The 23701-nt window shown below is 36.7% G+C and overlaps 1 protein-coding gene across 3 annotated transcripts in view; it reads right to left on the bottom strand.

Annotated features, from left to right (window-relative positions):
• NELL1 (neural EGFL like 1) overlaps positions 1–23701 on the bottom strand; it is an 863771-nt gene that overhangs the window by 191938 nt on the left and 648132 nt on the right. For all 3 annotated transcript variants that reach the window (XM_061203146.1, XM_061203147.1, XM_061203148.1), the window contains exon 15: positions 20434–20529. In XM_061203146.1, coding sequence (XP_061059129.1) covers positions 20434–20529 — 96 coding nt within the window. The remainder of the gene's footprint in view (positions 1–20433; positions 20530–23701) is intronic.

The raw sequence follows: 23701 nt of genomic DNA, 5'->3' as shown, positions 1-23701 counted from the left end.
TTTTCAGAGAGGCCAGTATAATTTCTACTCATGTGAAAAAGTAGAATTATGCTCTTAATATTTCATGCTTTTCAAAGTCCTATATTGTAACATGACTTGTGATATTTCCCATGTAGTGTTAAATAATGGGGGAATTACTATGACTAGAATAATAGAAGAGATTCCACTCTATCATGAAGAAATTTCTCTACAATTACTGATGCCACTTTAGTGGGTGAAGTGAGCTCTAGAAACTGAATGAGTCGCTTAAGTAGGAGTTAGAAAGAAATATTTCTTAGGTCTTTTGCCCCAGGAACCAAAACAGGATTTTTCTTTCCATGTGTTTTATTTAGCCAAATATAGATTCGAAAGTTAGAAAGAATGGTCTTGTTACCAGTTTGCTAAAATCATTTCATAATCTGCTTGATCTCTCCCAGAAGGGATACCTGACTTTCCTAAATGTGATTAAGTTTCAATTCAAACCACCTCACTTGTATTACAAACAGAATTCTTCTCATCTCGAAATCTCCTTCACCAGAAGCTCAAGGAATTCCGATTAGTTTCAAAGAGAGGGCAGATATGGAGAAGCTAAAGCAATCAGTCACCCTAGATATCTCTTCTCACTGTTAATCTTCTGGATTCCCCTCGTTACATCTTGCTCACTTTCCAGTAAAGCTGCCTGCATTTTCCAATTTTCCCATTTCTTAGTGGTTTTCAGCACACTTCATGGGGAATTTTTCCACTCTAGCCTCTTCGTATAAAACTGTGAAGTGTATCTTAATTCTTTCTGACCTACTTAATGCCTCTTGTATGTATATATATATATATATATATACACATATATACACAAGGTGCCCTCATCACCTCTAAAAAAACCCACATCATCTGGGTCCTGTTAAAATTGGTGGCCCAGTAGCCTACACACAAGAAATGGGTAATTCTTGTTCCTTCTGAGTAGGGGAACTTACAGCTGAAAGACAGATGGAAAGACTTCCAATGTATCTCCTTACCTAAACTGTAGAGCATCTGAATCTGCTAACATATATAAACATTACCTCTTAAACATACTAATACTTAAACTTTAAAACATGGTGACTCTGGGTGACTATAGTTGGGAATGACACTATCATATTATGTAATTTCTGCTACATGTTAGTTCATGTGTCTCCTCTCCCAAGACACCAAACAATTAACCCAAGTACAAAACACTCCTTTAATACGATTTTGCATTGAAAACTGCACAGAGTGAAATCTGCTCACAACTTTATAGTATACAAGAATAGCTCTGTCGATGAGTCTCAGAAGAATGTTTCTCTACCCAAAACTCTAAAGAATAGAAAAAATACACACACACACGAGTTCTACATATATTATTTATGCTAGTATTCTATGACAAATGGTGTAACATAGTTGGAAAAAAAAAAAAAAAACGCACATAGATCTTAGAAACAGAAAGCCCTTGGTTTGAATTCCAGTTTACCCATGCTTATTAGCACTTAACCTTAGGTGATTTTCTTACATTTCCTAGGCTTGTTTTCTTGATTTCAATTTGGAGATGAGAATAATGTCTAATCCTGTAGATTGAGTGTGAGCATTAAAGGAGTTAACTTAATGTAAATTGCTTGGAACAATCTTGACACAGGCAAGGTATTCAATAAGTGGTCGACATCTTGCCCTTGTACGTCTTTGCATACATATGATTTCCATTCTGATAGTTATCACTATAATTTCATCTAGACTGCTCTACTGTCCCCAGGCCTTGGTTGGATTCCATTCTATTGACCATACTACTGAAACCAGACAAACTCTTAAACACCCAGACCTGAGAGGGTGCCCTACAGTGAACGGTACTACTGGGACAGGGTGTAAAATTACCCAACAATCTTCCCAACCTCACACCACATTAACACAAAGAGTCTATATCGAAAAGTTGAAATCATCTATTTTGTAGTCAGTTGCCTCTCAGTGGTTCCTCCACATCATATACTTCTCATCATTTCTTGATCTTAACCTCATTAATCCATTATAATATTTTTGTGAGATTCTACTCCATCTACCTTACTACTGATAGAGTGTAAATACATCTGAGGTTAGAGAGATTCTTATTTGTGTTTGCAATGTCAGCCATCTCCTGGTGACTAAATGTTTTGTGAATATTATGCACACAGCAAATATATTAAAAAGTACATGTTCTTTTTAAAATGAATTTATTTCTGGAGTCACAAAGCAAGGCTCCTGTCTAAATAACTTGTTCATCAGCCACAGGATTTCTTTCAGCTTCACTATTTTCTATTCAGCACCAATTGTTTGCAGTTTAACTCCTATTTTTTCATTGAACAAAGTGTATTCAATTTTAATTATCGTTCCCAAATTAAATTTTGCTCTTCTGTGCCCAAAGCTATCAAAGCTTTTGACCCTCAGGTCTTCCTGTATTATTTCTTAGTTCGCCCTGGTATTTGTAACTCCACTAAGGACCATCTGCAGATTTAATTAACTTGAATCCTCCTTCTTCCAGATCATTAATGAAGTTGTTAAATAAGCCTGAGCCCAGTGCTTATCTCTATGGTATCTTGATGGTCCTTCAACCCCAATTATGTACTAAATTTCCCTTTGCCATTTCCTCTTACTTATTTTCCCTTGGTCATTTCCCAAGCCACTGAAAGGCCCACTTCCAAATCATTTGAAATTACATTTCAAATGAAATTTCATGTGAAATAGCTCTTGATTTTTTTTAAAACCTGACTTAACTATCCTTAGTGGAAAGGCAATTTATGGCCCCAATTTCCAAAACATCCTGCAAATTTAAAGAAATAATGCAAACATTTAACATCATAAATAATGCTCTATTGGTCTTTGAAATTAGTCAGATACTGTACTTACAAAGGGGAAATGTCTATCTTTCCAGGAAGCCTCTTCTAATATTTTTTTAGAGAGAGTAATTTTTTTAGAGGGATACTTATAAATTAAATTATATCCCTTCCCCCAATCTTCTCTTTTCTGAAAGAAAAATATATTTTATATCCTCTAATTCTACATTCATTTACACTACTATTATTGTATATACATTTTCATCCATGGTTTCTTGCGACTCTTCATTTATGAGTCAGAAACACTTTTAGAACTGAGGGGTTAAATTCCAATTAAAGATGCTGGATTGAATACTCACATCTACCTCTACTTTCTCCATGAAACACTAATAAAATAATATCAAAGACAAATTATGAAGGCCATAAACCCTCAAAAGGCAAGGACATTGGAGAAGAGACAAAGGCAACATAATTTTGGAAGCTGGAAAAGAGGTGGATGAGAGTTAACTCACTCAGAAGACCTAAGGAAAATGACTCATAGCCTGCAGTGGGGAAGCCAGAAAGCAAGGCGATTTACACCACAGAACACAGGAAGTGGTGGCATCAGGTATCTCTGGCACTGCAGGGAATAGTGAGGCTAAAAGAGGAAAACTAATTGGAAACTAGATAAAGAAGCAGTTAGACTCCTCAGACATGTTCCCTCACCCCAGCCAGACTCCTGGCCTTTCTCCTGCCCCAGCAAAGACTGGAGTTTTCTTCTCAGCAGAGGGTACCAGAGAAACTGGAAGACAGTTGAGAGCAAAGATACCATACTAAAAACGGGGGATTCAGTGGAAATACACATACTGAATTTTGAAGCCCTTTGCCTTATCCATCCCACCTGGCTCTCAGAATGCTAGCAACCAAGTATAATTCTTCCAGAAATGTCATTGATCCCTTCTATTAGACTGGAAGAATCTTCTCTGAAAAATCTGAATAGCTCAAAAGAATAAACCTAAAATCATTTATATCAATATCACACATAGGTAAACTGAATTTTCAACCAACTTTTTAATGTCTCACTCATAAAAATAAGCAGAGAGCCAAGGCTACTAGATGTTTGAGAAAATACAAAGATAAGAACAAACTAGAAGAAAAAAATTCAATTTATAAAAAACAGATTATATTAATAAAAAAAAAACTTTAAAAGTAATTCTTGCTATTATCTCTGAAAAGGTCAAAAAAGACACTACCTACAAGAACTGGAAATAATATAAAGAGAACACTCAGAAAACAGTAATAAAACAGGATAGTAGAAATAAATAACAACAAATTTGGAAGATAAGTTTGAGAAAATATCTACACCTCCCAAAAAAGAACAAAAAGTGAAATTTAAAAAGAGAAAGATAAAAAATGAGGCAGAAGTAATGAAATAATTAGACCAATCTAAAGGTCTGACACTCAAATAATAAGAGTTCCAGAAATAAATAACAACGAAAATTCAAGGGAATAAATCATCAAAGAACTTTTTTTTTAATCCCAAAAACAAACCCAGGAATTTCCAAATTGAAAGAATCTTGAAAGTTCCCAGTACACTGTTTTAATAATAGACCCTCACAAATGTACATTATCATCAAATTTTATAACACTAAGGAATAAAGTTTTCCAGAATTTTCCAGATGTCATATAAATGATCAAGAATAGAATGGCAATGTACTTCTCAAAAGTTACACTAGAAAATATAATAATAGAGTTATTCCTATAACATTCTAAAGAAAAATGCTTTTTAACCTGAATTGCTACATCCATCCAAACTATCAAATAAATGCAAAGGTAGAGTAGAAACGTTTTCAGACATGCAACATTTGAACAATTTATCTTCCGTGCACACTTAGGAAGCTAATTAAATATCCGTCCTCTAAAAATAAGGATGTAATGCAAAAACGAAAAATAGACAGGATTCAGAAAACAGGAGATCCAACGGAAATGAGATTATGTTGAAAGGCTATCCAAAAAATCCCAGCTGTGCTGTACACCTAACAAGCTTCCAGTGTAGAATGGAGGAGGTCAGAAGGCTTTGGAAAAGTTTTCTTCATTGAGTTAAAGTTGTAAAATATAAAATATATTTGAAGGCACTGGGATGATAGTATTGGGTTGGCCAAAAAGTTCATTCGAATTTTTCTGTAACATCTTACAGAACATCTTTTTGGCCAACCCAATATTATTTGAGGAATATCTGAGATTGGATGGATGTTGAGTGAATAAAAACCTGAGCAAGTAAACAATAACAAAATGAGATAATAATTAAATCCAGGTAAAGCAAGCATTTGTACAATACAGGAGAAATAACCATAGCTAACTCTGCAGCGTGCATAAAAATATCATAGAAATAAAAAGGTAAACAATACTGACCTAATGAAACTGAAGAAGAAGGAAATAAGAAGTGTTTGTGTGCGGTGTGTATGTCGGCATGTCTGTGTGTGTCTGTGAGTGCACTTTGAGTGAGAGGTTGAAAAGATATAATTCTTCATCTTCCCTGGTGGTCAATAGATAATGCCTAAAACTGAGAAATCAAGATATAATAATATGAATGTTTTACAATCAGAGATGTAGAAAAGAAAATTATCGACTCTGGAGAGGAGGAATGGAGTAGGATAGGAACAAGAAATTGCTGCGTTTTCATAACTAATCATGTAGAACTATTTGCCTTTTAAAACTGGGCATTAGAAAAGAACAGACAGTGCCTTAGATAAAAGGGAAAAGGACTTGACTAGATACTTCATAAAACAGTAAAAATCAAATGGACAATAAGCATATATGTTCAACTATATTAGTCATCAAAGAAGTGCAAATTAAAACCAAGAATATAATATCACAACAGCAGTATGGCTAAGATGAAAAAGATAGTAAATAAGGATTGATAAAACTGTGGTGCAATTAGAATTCTCATCTGTGTCTACTGGGAATATAAATAGGTACAGCCACTTTGAGAAGCTGTTTGTTTGGCAGCATCTATTAAAATTGAACCCAAGCATATTCCAGTAATTCCATTCCTAGGTATATAGATATATGGAAATACTTGCATACGGTCACCCAAAGTCATATACAAGGATTTTAGTCTGGCAAAATAAGCAGACGTGGAAACAACTCAAAGGTCCAATAATAGAATGGATAAATACATTTGGCCTATTCACAAGATGAAATACTATTCGACAATGAGAATTAAATAACTGCAACTATAAGCAACAGCATGGATAAACCTCACAAATCTATTGTTGAGCAAAAGAAGTCAGACACAAAGGAGGACTTACAATTTGACTCCATTTGTAATGATGTTCAAAAACAGGCAAAACTCTTCTACGGTGCTATAAGTCAGGGCAGTGGTTCCTCTCGGTGGGGTCTTGGAAGAGGACAGGAAGGGGTGCTTCTGGGATGCAGTTAAGGTTCTATTTTTTAATCTTGTTCCTGATTTCAAAGATGTCTTTAGTTTTTAAAAATTCATTGAATGATATACTTATCTTTTGTGTGCTTCTCTATCTACAGATTATATTTCAATAAACGTTAAGTTTTTTGTGAGTTTTCCAGATCTCCTGCTTTTCCCTCTTCCTGCACTCTTAGGATTATTTCAAGTCTTGAGGTCACCCTTAAACAAAAGGGGATGAATGTGACGTTTACCAATCAAAGGTTTTATTAGAGAACATCTCGGCTAATTATTGCAGAAATTGAGGAGAGAAAGGGAGAGTGATTTAAATAAATAATTACAGAATTTATTTTCCAGGAATACCTTCAATGATACAGACAGCTGGAACAATAGAAACTGCCCATTGCACTGTAGAAGCAAATTCTGATCTCCAACCTAACAGCTGTTCAAGCCTCAGTTCCCTCGCCCATAAAATGAGGATAATAATAGTATTTATCCTATAATCCATTTAAGTACTTGTAATAGTGGCTGGCACATAGTCACCTCAAAAATATTGACTACAGGTATATTAATAGACTGAAGAATAGGAAAATAGTTTCTGCTCAGATGCCCAGCACTTGAGTGCCAACTACCACTAAATTATAAGCAAGATGGTTCACTTAATGAAAATGTATTTACTTGACATTAAAATAAGTTTTCCTTGAGAAAAAACTGAGGGTGTTAGATCAGGGAAAGATCTGCAGATACGTATATAACAGACTTCAGCTCTCTCCAGAAACTTCCAAATTGTTGGTACACTGCTTACCTGCAAACATCTGTTCAGACATCTTGTCTCCTTCTGATTTTTAAAATGTCCCTACTCTGAGGATGTGTTAAGTCATGCCCTAACATGTGCAGGGTTTTTTAAGAACAATATTTAGGCATTAATCTCTGTTGGAGTGGCATCAACATTGGGAGGCTCACATTGCCTTTATTCTACTTCAAGTTCAAAGTTTGGAGTGGTGGAACTAAAAGACCCATATTAGAATACCAGCTCAAGGCTTACTAACTGGATGAACTTAGAAAAGCCATTTTAATCTATAAGAATATGTTTCTTTGTCTGTAAGATGGACATGAAGCTTACTTCACAGTGCTTTATTGGGGTGTTCTAAAAAGAAAGTATCTTTGAAAGAGTCTGTGACTACAAAGAGCTACATAAATATTAGCTACAATTGATAACACGGCTCTCAAATAGAGAAATTATGAATGACAGTCTCTGTACTGTGATTCTTTACAATCTACCAGTTTATCATCATCTACTATTGACTAATTAGACTTTCTCTAGTTCCTGTGACTTGCACTCCTGAGAAGTTATATAACTTGGTCAATGCCACATGGTGAGTGGTTGAGGCAGTTCATCTCGAAAGGTTACACTGTGCCCCACTGTCCTAATTCAGGAATGCCCTATGAGTAAAAGGCATAACAATGGCAGTCTTCTGGCACTTTCAAATTCAGCCTACATATTAATGAATTGGAGCTAAGAGAAATGAAGACTCCTGTAGGAGGGAGGCAGGTGGCATGACATAATAATGAACAAAAACTTAAAGAGCATGGAATTTTAAATCACCACACAAGAATTCAAGTCCCAGCTGTCTCCCTTATTGCCTTACAAACTTGAGCAGTTTCTTTAATCTTTCAGCCTCAGTTTTCTCATCTGTAAAACTAGAATGATGATAATATATCCTCCATGGAATTGTTATGAGATTAAAAGAGAGATGATACAGTTCCTGGAAACATGCATTGAGACTGTAAAGATCTATATTACATGAAATACTTCTATTACACTAGTCCCATTCTAAGGAAGAGGGTATCAACTAAAGTATAAAGAGGAAAGTTAGTCTCTCAGATCATCACCACAGTGTCGATGGTATATAAAGGAATCACAGTGGCACGCTCAGAATTCAGAGTTTAACTGAGAAAAACAACACACAAGAGATGAGTTCTGACAATTGTGAAAGATAATCAGCCTTGCATTTTGGAGAAGGGCAGCAAAGGACAGTGTTTAAAACCCAGAGCTTTGAAGCATAAAGAACTGTTCAAATTACATCTCTGACACTTCCTAGCCCTATAATCTTGGTCATATTACTTTACAGTTCTTAATCCCAATTTACTCAATAAATGACGATAATCATCAATGATTCACAATTTCTTGCATGTATACTAAGTGCCAGGCACTATCCTAAGAGCTGGGTTATAGCAGCAAACACCGACAACAATCTCTGCCATCATGGTGGTCAACCTTCCCGTGGGAGAAGAAAGAATAAGCAAGATAGATTAGTGATATATTCAGTGTCATAAACGGTGATAAGTGCAAAAAGAAAAAAAAAATAAATCAGAGAATGGAGGTGATATTGATTGGGGCAAGATTTAGAGTTGTAATTTTAATAAAGTGGTAGGAAAGGACTCACTGAGACTGACAGTTGAGTAGAGACCTGAAGGAGGTAAAGAAATGAGCCACCGAGATATATGGAGAAAGAACATTCCAGAAAGAAAAAACACCAGGTGCAAAGAACCTGAGATATGCTTATATGCTTGAAAAATGGCAAGTGGGAACAGTACAGAATTCTATAATGAAATTAGACAGGCAGTACAGGTTTGGAGGGTGCTAATCTGTGCCAGACTTCTGGGTTATAGTATAGTATGTTAAATAACATACTATAATATATGTCAAGCACTCAGCACAAGTTCTAGCCTCAATTAAGGTCTAGCCTAAGCATTAAATAATAGCTATGAAGGTTAAATAGTGCCTTCATCATTCTGACTAAAATCTTAGAGATTGGAGAAGTGTAACTACTGCAAGAGACACTGAGAAAAATATGTGGAGAAAAAAATGTAAACATCTCTAATATGCTAATCCATGGTTAGTGGGGAATGCATAAGTGACCATGGTATTTCCACATAACTGGAGACCAAGTAGCTGGAAAAGTTAAAGCTTGCTATTGGGTACTTGAGATCATTTTATTGAAAGAAAGTGCCATAATAATTTGCTGACAGTAAATCAAAAATGCTTAAAAGTGCAGTTCGCAGTTCTTTGACTTTTCTAATCAAGTGGTCCAATCCAAACAGGACTACGTGCCAATTTAAGAACCAGGGAGGTGCCATATCTGGGCAGGCTTACTTGGGTCAGGGGTATGTTGAGACAGGCTGGGGCTTGTCTATGGGAGGAAGGAAGGACTTGCTTCTCCTCCTGAAATGAACCATCTAGTTTATGTCTATTAATGTTTTCTTCATAGATACTAATGCTTCTTTCATCCAGAAACATGTTATACAGATCCCATACGATCTAATTTATATTCTTTATCATTAACACCTTGAAGTGGGAAGAACAGGACCAGGAAAGGGATGGAAGAAAAGTGGTTAGGACATAGGCCATTCTGACTTGGAGACACTGTTGGTTAATAGTTGCTCAATCAAGTTAATGTTTTATAGGGCTTTTTTGCGTGGGGCAAGAGAAGTTAAACATATATGCTGGCTATGCTACAGGGATGGGTGGTAGGAAGAAAGGGGAGAGAAAATAAGTAAACATGCAATTAAATGGAATCCATTTTATGAAAGGGAAAACCAAGTTGATACGGAGCACACAGGAAGGGACTTACCGTTAACTAGGAAGTCTGAAAAATAGTTTTGAAGAAAAGCTTAAGTTAACATCTAAGTAAGATAACAAGGGAAGATGGGGGCTGGATATGGTGGGAGGAAGAAGGAAGGTGGGGAAAGAGAAGCAAAGAGTTCCAGGTAGAGCAAATACCCTGGGCGGAGACCTGCAGTAAGAAGATTGCCATTGCTTTGGCTGCATAGCACAGGGAGATCAGCTCGGTGCTTTGTGACCACCTAGAGGGGTGGGATAGGGAGGGTAGGAGGGAGGGAGACGTAAGAGGGAAGAGATATGGGGATATATGTATATGTATAGCTGATTCACTTTGTTATAAAGCAGAAACGAACACACCATTGTAAACCAATTATTCTCCAATAAAGATGTTAAAAAAAAAAAAAAGAAAAGAAGATCATTGCTTTGAGAAAAATGTAAAAAAGTTCAGTGTGGGAAAAATTCAAGTTACTGATTATAACTTGAAATGGGGAAGGGACTCAGAGAGAGTCCAGGTTGGAGTTTACACTAAGGGCACTGGAAACCATTTCAGGTTTTTTAGCAGGAAAATGATTTGATTGCATTTGCATTTTATAGGGATTATGTTGGCTGCAATTCAGCAGAAAGAACAGTTTTTTGTGTGAGGAAAGAGCAGGACTTGGGACCTGGAGATTTGCCTTTTGCTGTCATTCCAAGCAAAACCCAAATGACAGTGGTTTAGGCAGTAGGATAGAGAAAAAATAGATTGTGGTGACTGATCGAATGGGAATGTGAGGGAGAAGAAAACATCAAGGATAACTCTGATTACATATGATCTAAAAACACCAGGGATGAAAATGTGTGATTGACAACAATAATTTTCTCATTCTTCCCAAGATATGTCATGATGACAGTATCGTGGCTTTGGAGACTAACACAAAAACTAAAAGAGATTCTTATTAAAGTATCTATTTATTCAACAAATGTTTTGGGCAGCTGCTATGTGCCAGGTGTTGCCCTGGTCCCTGGAAACACAGTGACAATAAGATAAAAAACTCTTGCCCTCATGGAGTTTATATTCTGGCTGGGCAGTTGGACCAAACAAAACAGCATTATCATATCAGAGAGTGATACGGGCTCTGATGACCATAAAAGAGTGACAAGCAGGAAGAGATATGTTATTTTAGTTAGGGGGTGAAGGTCTTCCTGAGGAGGTAACACTTGAGCAGAAACCTAAATGACATGAGGGAGCTGACCATGAAAATATCTGGGGGAAGAACATTCCAAGCCACCAAACAGTAAGGAAAACATGACTGGAAAACAAGGTATTCAAGTGAGGGGGAGCACAGTGAACAGTGAGGACAGAGAAGGAACAGGGAGTGGGGCTCAGAGCATGAAGAGTCTTGTTGACCACTGTAACGACTTTGACGTTTATTGAGTGAAAATGGAGAGTCATGGAAGGTTTGGAGCAGAGAAGTGTCTGCATCTAACCTATTTTTTAGCAATGTCCCCTTGACTACCATGCTAAAAAGAGATGCTGGTTGTACAACAGTGGATGGGAGATGAGTTAGGAGGCTTTGGCCATAATCTAGATTAAAGATGATGATGTCATGCACAGGAGTGGTAGTGGTGGAGATTATACAATGTTTGGGTTCCAAATATATCTTAAAGGCAGAGCAAGGGTTTGGATGTGCTGTGCAAAAGAAAGAAGTCAAGGACAATTTCAAGGTCTTGATCCAGAGAATGGGAAAGGGTAGATTTCATCATCAACTGGAATGGGGAAGACGGTGGGAGGAATATTTTGAGAGGGAACAGATCATGAGGATTCTAGATAATTAGAGACCCTCAATAACCAATCTTTTCCATTATAGGCACACCTTGTTATATCGTGCTTTGCTTTATTGTGCTTGGCAGACATTGTGTTCTTTACAAATTGAGGGTTTGTGGCAACCTTGTGTCAAGCAAGTCTATCGGGACCTTTCTTCCAACAGCATTTGCTCACTTCCTGTCTCTGTGCCACATTTTGGTAATTCTCACAATATTTCAAACTGTTTCATTACTGTTACATTTGTTACAGTGATCTGTGATCAGTGATTTTTTTTCCTTTAAATTTTTTTTATTGAAGTATAGTTGATTTATAAGGTGCTAATGCAGTGATTTTTGATGTTACTACTACAACTCACTGAAGGCTCAGATGATAGCATTTTTGAGTAATAAGTATTTTTTAATTAAGGTATGTACAGTGTTTCTGTGAGACATAATGCTACTGCATACTTAAAAGACTACAGTATAGTGTAAACATAACTTCTATATGCAAAAAAACCAAAAAATTTGTGTGACTTGCTTTATTGTGATAATCACTTCATTGCAGTGGTCTGGAACTGAAACTGCAGTATCTCCGAGGTACGCTCGTATTTTAATTAATATCAGATATTGGTGATCAACATGTAAGCCTGTATGTGTGTTACAGGCAGAGAGAACATTACAGGCAAAAGCTCCGAGATTTGAAAAAATAAGGTGCATTTCAGTGACCAGAGTAGTTTAGAATGGGCTGGGATTTAAGATGTATGTGGATGAGAAGGAGGAGATAAAGCTGGAGAGGTAGGCAGAGGTCCAATCAGGGAGGTCTTTAGATATCATGCTATGGAAGATGGACTTTATCTTGTAAGCACTGAGGAGGTACTGAAAGGTTTTCTTAGCAAGATTAATAAAATAATCTTCCAGAATCTCCCCTTATGGACTCAGTCTTCTTGGCTAAAATTGTTGCCTCCCATAGATAACTTCAAGGTCTCTATTAAACTGGAGAATGCTTTAAAACCACATTAGCCCACCAAGCCTGAAACTTCTTATCTTTTCAACCACCACCAAAATGAACGCATAGATATTGCTATTTGATTCATCATATTTTGGACCCAAGCGAACATCTTCAGGCAACTACCTTTTCTAATCAGTGGATCCTATTAGGAGAGAGTGATGCAAATCGCAAGAGTTTGCACTCTTTTTCGGCCAAGCTATTGGCTTCAATTAGGCTTTTTCCACATGATCTACAGTGCATTAAATATACTTGGATAGAAAGAATCCTTGGATACTAGTTACTAGGGAAAATTTGTAATTTCTGGGCTCCAGTCGGTCATATTTTTACAGAAGCCTGGATTTCCTTTCTGTTCAGCCACTGTGCTTCAAGTTACAGGGGTGTTTGTATTTCCCAGGGCAGAGGATTAAAAATGAGCCTATGAACCAAACTCCTGACTTTCACAGTTCAATAGTATGAGCTTGCCTGGTGGGGAGGAAGAACCGCTTGTCATCTAAATAGTCAGGAATTATTTTCTGCATTACTAACTAGACTAGGTAATCCCTAATAGCTTTCATGTATTTGATGAGGAATGCCAATCCATTAAAAAGATTGGTGCCCTTTACTTTGCTTCCTGGAAAGCATGCTGACAAAGCTACTGGAAATACACAAAATTTCTATACTATACTATTCTTATTAATGGCATTCTTGTTAATGGCCTTTCTCTCCTCCATCCCCAATATAATATATTTTTACTTTGGTGTCTTTTAAATTAGATTTCAACTGGAGCCATTACAACTTGTGATCTATAAAATGAAAAGACGGGACCATGTGAAATTTAGGGTCCTTGTGTATACTCATTCATTTATTCATTTACCAAATACTGGTTGAATTCAAACATAATAGGATATGAAAACTGGACTTTTCCTATGTTAGAGTTCTGATACATAATAATGTTATGTTTCAAAGCTGTATGCTAGACTACCTTTATAACACTTTCAAAAATCAGCTGTGCCTACACTAACCATTAACCACCTTCCAGCTCTGTAAACAAAGACCTAGAAATTTAGTAAGGGATGGTGATGAGGCCAAAAGTGAGAACTTGGTTAGAGAGAGAGATTCGGCATGCTTCCAGTTCCAGGTAATCCTTTCTTTTCTTTTTGCAGGAAAGAGGGGGAAGAACATCCTCTCTAAACTCATCCCAGGGTGACAGTCTTCAAGCACATCTAGAAATGTCCCCTGGATGGTTAGGGACAAAGCAAATTATATTTGACTTGTGCCCTAAGAGCCTAAAGGTTAATGCCTGGGTCTGGTACTGCCTCGATCACATAGCAGAGAAAAAAAAAAAAAAAAAAAAAAAAGACCACATTAAGAGAGGGCTGCACTTGGACTGAAGGAGGGGAAAAGTGTCTGCTTTATTGGAATCCTACAAAAGGGCATCAGAGCATCACCCTAATCTTAATGTTAATCTTGCAGAGCAAAGGAGCCACAACAGAGAAGTGGTCTTTCACAAGCTCAGAGCTACAGAAGATAAAAGGATCGTCATGTCAAGGGAACTTCGTTTAGAAGTAATTCGTGATCAAAGGCCCTTACCAAAACACCTCACAAAGGAAGAACCAGCAACTGCACATCACCCATCCAGAGGGCCTCAACACTAGAAACCCACTTTACTGGTTACGTGAGACCTTATTCTCTTTCCCATAAAATTATCTCACCCAGGATAAGATTCCTGACACCTATGAATTTTAAAATACAATACTGAAAGAGGAAAAGAGAAAGTGTCCACATCTCCTCACTGCAGGCTTCTCAGACTGTGGCAGGCTGATGAGTGGAATATATGCCAGGCACTCTACCAAATGTCTTAAACAGACTATTTCATATAACCTCACAATAATAATATGCAATACGTAATATTGATATCCCTTTTTTAGTGGCGAACTGAAGCCTAGAAACATTATGTATATCTGATCTAATCTCATAGATTCTGGTAAATAGTGGAACCCAACTGAGACTGACCTAGAATGACGTCAGAGGGTGTGTTCTTACTCTTATTTTGTTTATTCTCTTCTCACCTTAGGTGCAACAAAGATGTTGAAAGGAATATATAAATCAATGCCCATCATCAAGTAGGAGAGTATGGTTTATTACTCACAGAAGAACATAATTTATTTAGCCTTGCATATAATCTGTTAGATTTAATTGCCCTTGAACACAGGTAATATCATCAAGAGGCAACAGGTTATTGGAAAGTGTGTAAAATTTGGATTCAGTCATGCATGGGTCAGAACCACAACTCCACTACTGACTGGCTGAGTAACACTTATACACATCCTCATATATGTTCCCTAGGGTGGGGCTAGCTGCCTCACAAGAAATAACAAGTGCAAAAGGTTGGGACTCATAATCCATGGGTAGTGGGCTGATGCAAGCTTCACTTCACAGAGGCTAAATAATTCATGGCAGATCTAGTAGCAGAACACAGGTCTCTGTCCTTCCGTCCAGAAGTCTTTACACTATCCCAGGCTGCCTCTTTATAGTCCAAATCGCTGTTCGTGAACAGAGGCATAGCTCCCTACAGTTGTATTGAAATGACTTGAAAACTTGCTCTGTACCAAGGAGATGAGAATGAAAAATGGTTTCAGGTATTTTTCCAGATGTCTGAAACCTGGCAAAATGGTGAGCCTGGCAGGACCATGGACAGGGTTTTGAAATTGCTCCAAAGAGATCTGAGAGTTCAGTGACAACTCCATTTTGGAGGCATGGAGAAGTGTGTCAGATCTTTAGCTCAATTTCTCCATCACGGCTGAAAAAATAAAGTTGAGCGGGTGGAAATGAGAAGAGGAGGGGAACGAGATACTATAGGTTCAGCAGCTGAACCCAAGGCTGAGCTGCTTTAAACATGAATGATCTCAGTGCTGGTGGGTTTGGGCTCCTCCCATCCTCCAGCACAACGCCTCTCCTCTGCCATTCTCTATTTCTGGAAAGAACCAGTGCAAGGAATAGTTCCTCAAACAAATTTATACTCATCTGACTTTAATGAAATTTTTAAGAGTATCTGCATCTCTCCTTCTTTGGTGGGTTCAACTGGATGGGCAACTCAGAGAAACCTCAACTCCTAGTACTTCCCTTTTGTATGATGCCACAAAAATCCTGCTTACTCTTTCCTGGGTACCTGTTAGCTACACAACAATAGAAGCAACATTAATAATAGAAGCTGCCATTTACTGAGCATGCACCATGTGTCAGACAACCTGAGAAAGCTCATGCTAAGAAAAGTTAAATAACTCTCCTAACTGCTGTGAATTTGCACTCATTCTCCTCCCAAATGCCCTCCCCAGAGTCCTGTTACACCTGGCAAGGAAATATCCTCTTCTCCATTTAGATAATGGAGCTACTATCCACCCTTGTAAAGACTCTTAAAAAAATTTTCTCCATAACAGAGGTGAGCAGAGCAGTAGCAAATAGAACACTGGTAGAGCTCCATCAAAATTGGGGCAAGATTTAAAATTTGGAAAAATAGACAAGTTCTTTCTTCCGACCATTCTTTTTACTTGGAGGATGGACAATATACTCAGGGTAAACTACTACCCTCTGCCTATATATCTACAACGCCCTGAAGCACAGGGAAAAGAATAGAATAAATTATCCTGCAAAAAGTCGTTTCCCTTTAGGAAAGGTTAAAAGGCCCCCAGTCACCGAGAAAAATGAAGTCCTTTTCATGACTTTCAAATTCTCTTTATGTTAAGCTTTTAAAAAATCATTTCTTATTACAAATATAATTTATATTTATTGTAGAAAAATTAGAAATTTTGGATAAGCAAAATAGAAAAAAATAACTAGAAATTATACTGTGAATGGACAATGCTGTTCAACTTTTTTGCTATTTATTGATTACCCAGAAATAGAAACAGACTCACAGGTACAGAGAACAAACTAGTGGTTCCCCAAGGGGAGAGGGCTGGGGGAGGGGCAAGATGGGTGAAGGGGATTTAGAGGTACAAACCACTAGATATAAAATAAATAAGTTACAAAAACATAACGTACAACACAGGGAATATAGTCAATATTTTATAATAACTCTGTATGGAGTATAGTCTATAAATATGTCAAACTACTAGGTTGCACACCTGAAGCTAATATAATATTGTTAAGTCAACTATACTTTAACAAGAAAAGAATTTTCTAATTACAGTAAACCCAAAGTACTTCTAGAACTCCTGAAGAGATGCTTTAAAAATGATTTTCTGTCTCCTAAAAAATGCTTATATTTTATATTTAGAAATATAAATATTTATATAAATATTATATATTTATATTTTAATATTATTAGACAGATAGATATATAAATTTTAAAAAGCCTGCTTAAAATGCTGTTAAACATCCTACAGTGCACAGGACAGCCCTCCACAACAAAGAATTATCTGTCCAAAATGTCAAGAGTGTCAAGGTTAAGAAACCCTTCATTAGACAAGCTTGCTACCTTATATTTAATCTCTACTTGTTGTTGCAAATTTGCTTAATGCTAAGTAGAAAACATTCACGTCTTAGAGGATGATACTATGCTATTTTATGGTAAGTAACATATCTCTGGATTTAGTGTAACCCTTTGATTTTATATTTGAAAAGTCTCTAGGACAACTCGTATTGTTTCATTTTGTTTTGTATTTGGCTCCTTTACATCAGTGTGGCATGATATCCTTTTAGCCCTCTAGGATTACAAAGAGATTTCACTGGCGGACCTTTCCTATCCTAAGAGTAACACAACTACTCTTCTTACTGGCTCTTCACTCACCTCTCTCTTTACACATTTCCATGTTAGATGTGAAACCAAATCAAAGCTAAGGGCACAGAGAAGGAACAAAGGGTAAGAGAAGAGCCAACATAATACGTTGTCCAGAAACCAAGGGAGGTAAAATGTTTGCTTATCTTGAGTGGGGTTATGAAAAGTGTACATTTACTAAAATCTTATCAATATAAAATAAATGCAGAGTTGTTCATCTCTGTGTTACACATCAAACGTGAGTGGAATTTTCAACTTTGTTATATTTCAGGTAGGCATTTTCTTTTTCAGTGATTTAGCTGAATATACTTGAATTCTGAAAGGCTATCACAAGCAATGAATAAAACTAGTAACGGGGGGCAGGGGTCGGGGGCAAAAGAAACATTTTTAAAACTAAATTTAAGTGGATTCTATATAGCTCAAATGGGATCATTTAATTAGTCCTAAAATTAAAACAAACCAAATAAAACATTTAATGTAACCATGCCATTAGACATTCACAATGCATTTGTATTTCTCTTTTACACCTTGTGTCTCAAGGTATCTAGCATCACTATTCAATGTCAAGTGGAATTATTTAATGCTTATTGCTAACAGTGAGCATGACAAAATAATTCTGACAAGATATGACACAGGTTTTTAGTGTTCGTCCTATAATTCACCTAGATCCCTTGCACACAAGTGATTGGAAATACATGTACTTTACACTATCCATAAAAAAATCTCATAGAATTAGAATATTGGCCAATATTAAATGGAATGGTTTTGCTACAAACGGAGGATAACATCACATACAGAGAAACCTTATTTTATTCTATTTTTTTTTTTTTTTTACTTTATAGCAACTGTATAAGTTTTCAAGAGTAAGTAATTCTCAATCTCAACTTTAATATTTATCTAGGAACCAATGACCTGCCAATGTCTGTCTTACTTTTGCCTCTGGTCTTGATTTTTCTCCTTTATCTCTCTTTTTCCTGTTCCACATTATGGACCAGAATGTAAGCACCGATTCAATCAGCCACTTATTGAGCACAGCAAAGGAAAGAGGTCAAATCAGCAAGCCATCAGAAACCATAACTAATTCTTCCTGGGCTGCCGCTGACTCAGGCCCTGGTCTAAGATCAATGCTCTCCTCCTGATGCAAAAAAGAATAAGAACTTTACAGTAGATGCTCTGGTTAAATATCACTGTGACAATATAAAAATGACTGGTTTATAACAAGCAACCCGAGGTGCTTGGTGAAAGTGCAGGCTCACGGACTCTCCCTCAGATATTCTGATTCACCAGGAGCCCAGATTTTACAGGAAGTTCATCATTATCCCCTTGAAACACATGCAAGGGTTTAAAATGTAGTTTGTGGAATACAAGTTGAGTTTTATTCTCAGTTCTAATACTGGCTCTGTAGCATTGCAGAAGTTACTTAATCTACCCAAGCTTTAGTCTGCCATCTATAAAATGAGCGTAATAATATCTAACTCTTTTGTTTGTTCTTAATATTAAAATAATCATTTAAAAGGTCTCGTGCATAATTAGTACATGATAAATGGTATATCATTAGTAATATTAGAATCCCTCATCATCAGCATTATCATCATCACCATTCTGTCTCCATTAATTCCTGTATTCTAATTTTAGGGAAACATAGCAGTTTTGGAGGAAATAATGAGAAACCTTTAGATTTTTTTTTTTTTCATTTTAGAAAACCTAATTAAAATCAAATGTACTGCAATACGGTTATGTGTGCTAAGTTACTTTGCTTTTGACAAGAATCCTTCAGTTCAATGTGATAATTCTCTCATGCTGCTCAGAGGTGGAACTTGGCTCTTTATATGTCTTTTTTTTTTAAAGACAAACCAAGTAATTATTATTTAATAAATGTGATCTGATTTGTTGATGATATCACAAAATATGGAAACAATGATGCTCATTGTTGATTTCCTTGTTGAATAATTTATGTAGTTAAATTTTGACATGTTCTTAAAAGGATCAGGCTGCCTTATAAATACACAGGCAGTGCAATGTAATATGTCAAACAGGTTGGGGTATAATAAACAGGCTCATTTAAAAAATTTATTATTTAAATTCAGAAACCTTTAACATGAAGGCAAGGAAGCAAGAGCTTTGCTTAGATCTTTGGCATTAGATGAAAACATGCTCCCCCTCATCTAATAATAGGGATAAGGACTAAAGCATCATATTTCCATTTTGCTATGCTCTACTACGAGAAGTGTCAAGTGTGACATGCCAGACTCAGAAACACATAATACAGTGATTTTAACCTAATGAAACTCACGGGAAGATACAATGAAATACTCAGTTTTACATGGCATGCACCTCTTGTTTGCACTGATACATACACTGCCACTTTGGCACTGAATGTCAATTTCATTCACACACAGGTAGGAGGACTTCTCCAATTAATAAAAGAGCTAGATTTCACCAAAGAGTGCCCAGTGTAAACACTACATTTACTGCAGATAGAAAGCTGTATGTAATGGAATCTTAGCAATACTAACTGGCTTATATTATCAGGTCCATGAATGATAATGTTCCTAATAAACCAATATTATAATAAAATCCCAAGCACACCAATAAACCTGCTGCTGGGGTTATTTAATGTGCTTTTACACAAGGAGCATGCGGTTCTAATTTAGATTCCGTGGATGCAGCAGATTGTTATAACTCCAGTGGTTGCCTGTGACGCTACCCAATAGAGGATTAAGTGGAGCAGGTCAGTTTGTCAGGCTTTATCTCTAATTAGCACTAAAAATGCACACTGCAAACGGAGGCAGAGAGAAGACTCGACCTTGCTAAATTAGACACGTTGGAGGGAGGGCAAATGAAGCTCTATTTTCAGAAGGAGGATGCCTATTACACAGTAATCAAAAGGTACCCAACTTTAGGAGAGCCACATCCACCATCAAGACATAATGTATTAAGTCAACCCACAGTACTATAGCTCCAGAGAAAGAGCCTCCATTCTCTCTGAAGCCTAGTGTCTCTCTCTCTCTCTCTAACCCCAACACACACACACACACACACACACACACACACACACACACCAGACGAGGTTACCTTTCTCGCAGTGGCTTCCTGTGAATCCAGAAGGACAGACACATTTGTTAGGAGCCACGCACGTTCCACCATATCTGCAGCCCTCTTCGCAGAATGCTGTCACGAAAAGAGAAGGGATTTCTCTTAGATAAAATGGCAATAAGGAAATTCATGGAAAATAGCATGGGCATTGAAACAATTCTTTCATTGTTGCACAGGGAATACATATCTATGTTGACATATTTAAAAGTCACGGTATACAAAAAGAAATAAATGAAATAATACCTATTTCACTGGTTTACATCAGATCAATTGAAATAATGGATATAAAGTATTTGGTGCTAAATGGTAGCTAGTATGAAGAGCTCTTACAGTTGCTATTACTATGATTATTGATATATTTGAAATCAAAGAATCAATTGAGGAACTAGAAAGGACAGGGTTAGGATAAAGGCAAAGGCATTTAAAATACTCACTGTTTTGTAGATACTCTTTCTTACTAAGCATTTTTATTACAATAAAAACATTTTTACATTTTTTTAAAAGATTTTCGGTAGTCAAAGCAATTTTTAAGGATATAATAAATTTAACTAAGTGTTTACTTTTGAATATTTAAGATGTTTCCAACATTTCTATGATAAAAACAATGCCTTGTCCTTATAGAAAAAATGCTTAACACATCTCAAATTATTCCTTTAGGGAAAGTGCCTCAATGTAAAAATCCTATTTCAAGGGGTATAGACTTGATAAAGCTTTTTGATAAACATTGCAAAGTCATCCTAAGGCCGTCTCAGCACTACCCTGCCAGCCTTGAATTAGTTCCCCTTATTACACACTAGCAGAGCATATTTCCATGCCCCCTTCCTTTGCGGTTTTAAATATAAATGTTCATTTATGCATAATTGATTACCATCTCCTCTTCCATCCATTGGACTGCAAGACCTATCAAGGCAAGTACTATGATTATTTTTGCTCCCCGTGGCACCATAGTCTCAGAATCTGAGGCCACAGTAGATGCTCAAAAAATACTTGCTGAATGAATTAGTCTATATCCTGCAGGTTGTTTTGACAGGAAAACACTTGTTCTCACAACTGTGCAATACTTCCATCTGAATAAGTTATTATCAAACCCTGCTGGAAAACCAATAATTTTGTGTTCTTAACCTGCAAAATTTCTCATTAATGAAGATGACTGCAACTTGTTAACGCAGAATTTCTTTTATTCACATGAGAGCTCGGTGAGCAAATGTTTTGATTTTTAATCGCAGTTGGAAAATGTCACCCTGGAAAAATGTCATGGTTATGTTTTGCCATCATCATATAAATAATATGGGTCTGACTTTAAAAAGCTCCATTATGTCTTTAGATAGTTGAATGCTAGTTCAAGTAAATAGAACTTCTCACAATATTGTCATTTTCCACATCATTTGATGTCCCTTGGATGATTTAACATTCTGTAGTTTAGCAATTAATTGTGAGCTCCTCTGTTTCTGCCAGAGGATATATAGTGTGTATCTTGGTATTCGAATACCATTTCCTATTTCCAGCATCTCAGTACCCTGAGACTAAGACAAAAAAGGTTTAGACAATACCTGCCTTGGTATGTTCATCAGAAACCAAATGCATATAAATATATGCATACAAGTGTATATGAAATCTCTTGTCCCCTAAATCACACATTGTGGGCTCTGGTGACAAACATTTCAAGTAAGATATTTAGAGTAGAGCTCTGCATCCAAGTTAACAACAAAACAAGAAAAATTTTTTGCAAGCTAAAAATGACAGATGGAAATCTGGTAAAGAAAAGTTTCAAGTGGCACCCAAAGAAGGCAGGGGCTTGGAAGCAGGCAGCTCAGTCTGGGTTTCTTTGTGGCACAAACAGCACTTGATCCAGATCTGTGTACACACATGCGTGCGCGTGCGTGCCCATACACACACATCAGCAGACATGGTTAGGAGACTTGGTGTTGTTTTATAATACATGTGTGCTCTTGATTTACTCACCTCTTAAACAGAAATGATAATAGATTTTGTGAAGAAAGCATATGTTTGTGATGTTCTAAAAATGTGCAGATAGAATAAATAGGGTGGCATAAGGATAAAATGAGTCAATATTTGTAAGGGACTTAGAATAGTGTTTGGCACATAGTGTTAAGTATTTCGTAAATAAAATTAATTGGTTATGACTGTGAAACTTGTACAAATTGTCTAATACGCAGACAACATAAACCCATCCTATAAGGTGTTCAGCTTCACCAAGATGGGTTTAAGGCAACCCTTGTTCTTTGTGCTTGATTTAGTTTCTCAAAAGAGTAGTAGTAGCCCTTATCATCAAATATCAGATAGGTGTTACTGTTTCCAAATAAAAATGGTGAAATGGGGACTCAGAAATCAAGTGACCCCTGTAAGCTGCACAGATGATAAGCAACAGAGCCAAGATTCAAACAAAGACTTCTTTGGCTTCAAAGTCTTACCTCCTCTTTATAAGATACAGTGCAGATTCACCTGTAATCTGGCATTCGCATAGGCAGGTTTATCCCCTTTTTGAATAGTCCCATAAGGGCTAAGGGAACTGACTACAAATTGGAAGAAAAAAATATCTCCCAAATTGCACACATTGCATTGAAGAAGGGGTGTAGGAAGTTGTGCAAGTTCATGCACCTATTACCTAAACTCCATTTTTGTCCATTTTTAGTCACATTTCACCCAATTGCACATACTGCTTTGATTGGAACTTATCTGGAATAAAGAAGAAATTCACTGCCTACTTGAACCTTAGGTAATATGCCAAAAATTTCAAAAAACACAAAAGCAAATTAAAAAGGAGCATGCCATCCAAAACTTAAGCTACTCTGGAGAAATCAAGATCAGTTCAAGTTTTCTTTGAAACCTCATAAAACATCAAAACACACTATTGTATCCTAGTCTAAAAATTGTGCACAGATTATTTATATCTGGATAGGCCCTTCTGGATCAACTATGAACCTAGCATTTCTTCTGGTACGCATAGGACCTATAATTTGCACAGCATTACTTAGTTGATAGCATAACCAAAACAAGAAGCCAGGTCACCTACTATTCCTCTTTCTAGCTTATGAGAAGACAGGATGGTAGAAACCACATGGTCCAAATTCTTGCTCTGTGTTTATTAGCTGTGTGACCTAAGCAAATAATTTCACTCCTCTGGACCTCAGTTTTCTCAAGAGCAAAGCAATAATGATAATAATGAAAACACCATGCTGTGCAGGTTAAATTAAACTACCAACGTAAACCACCCAGCACAGGGCAC

This window comes from Eubalaena glacialis, chromosome 10, assembly GCF_028564815.1.
Source record: "Eubalaena glacialis isolate mEubGla1 chromosome 10, mEubGla1.1.hap2.+ XY, whole genome shotgun sequence".
Taxonomy (NCBI): Eukaryota; Metazoa; Chordata; class Mammalia; order Artiodactyla; family Balaenidae; genus Eubalaena; species Eubalaena glacialis.
This window is presented reverse-complemented; position numbering and strand designations above follow the sequence as displayed.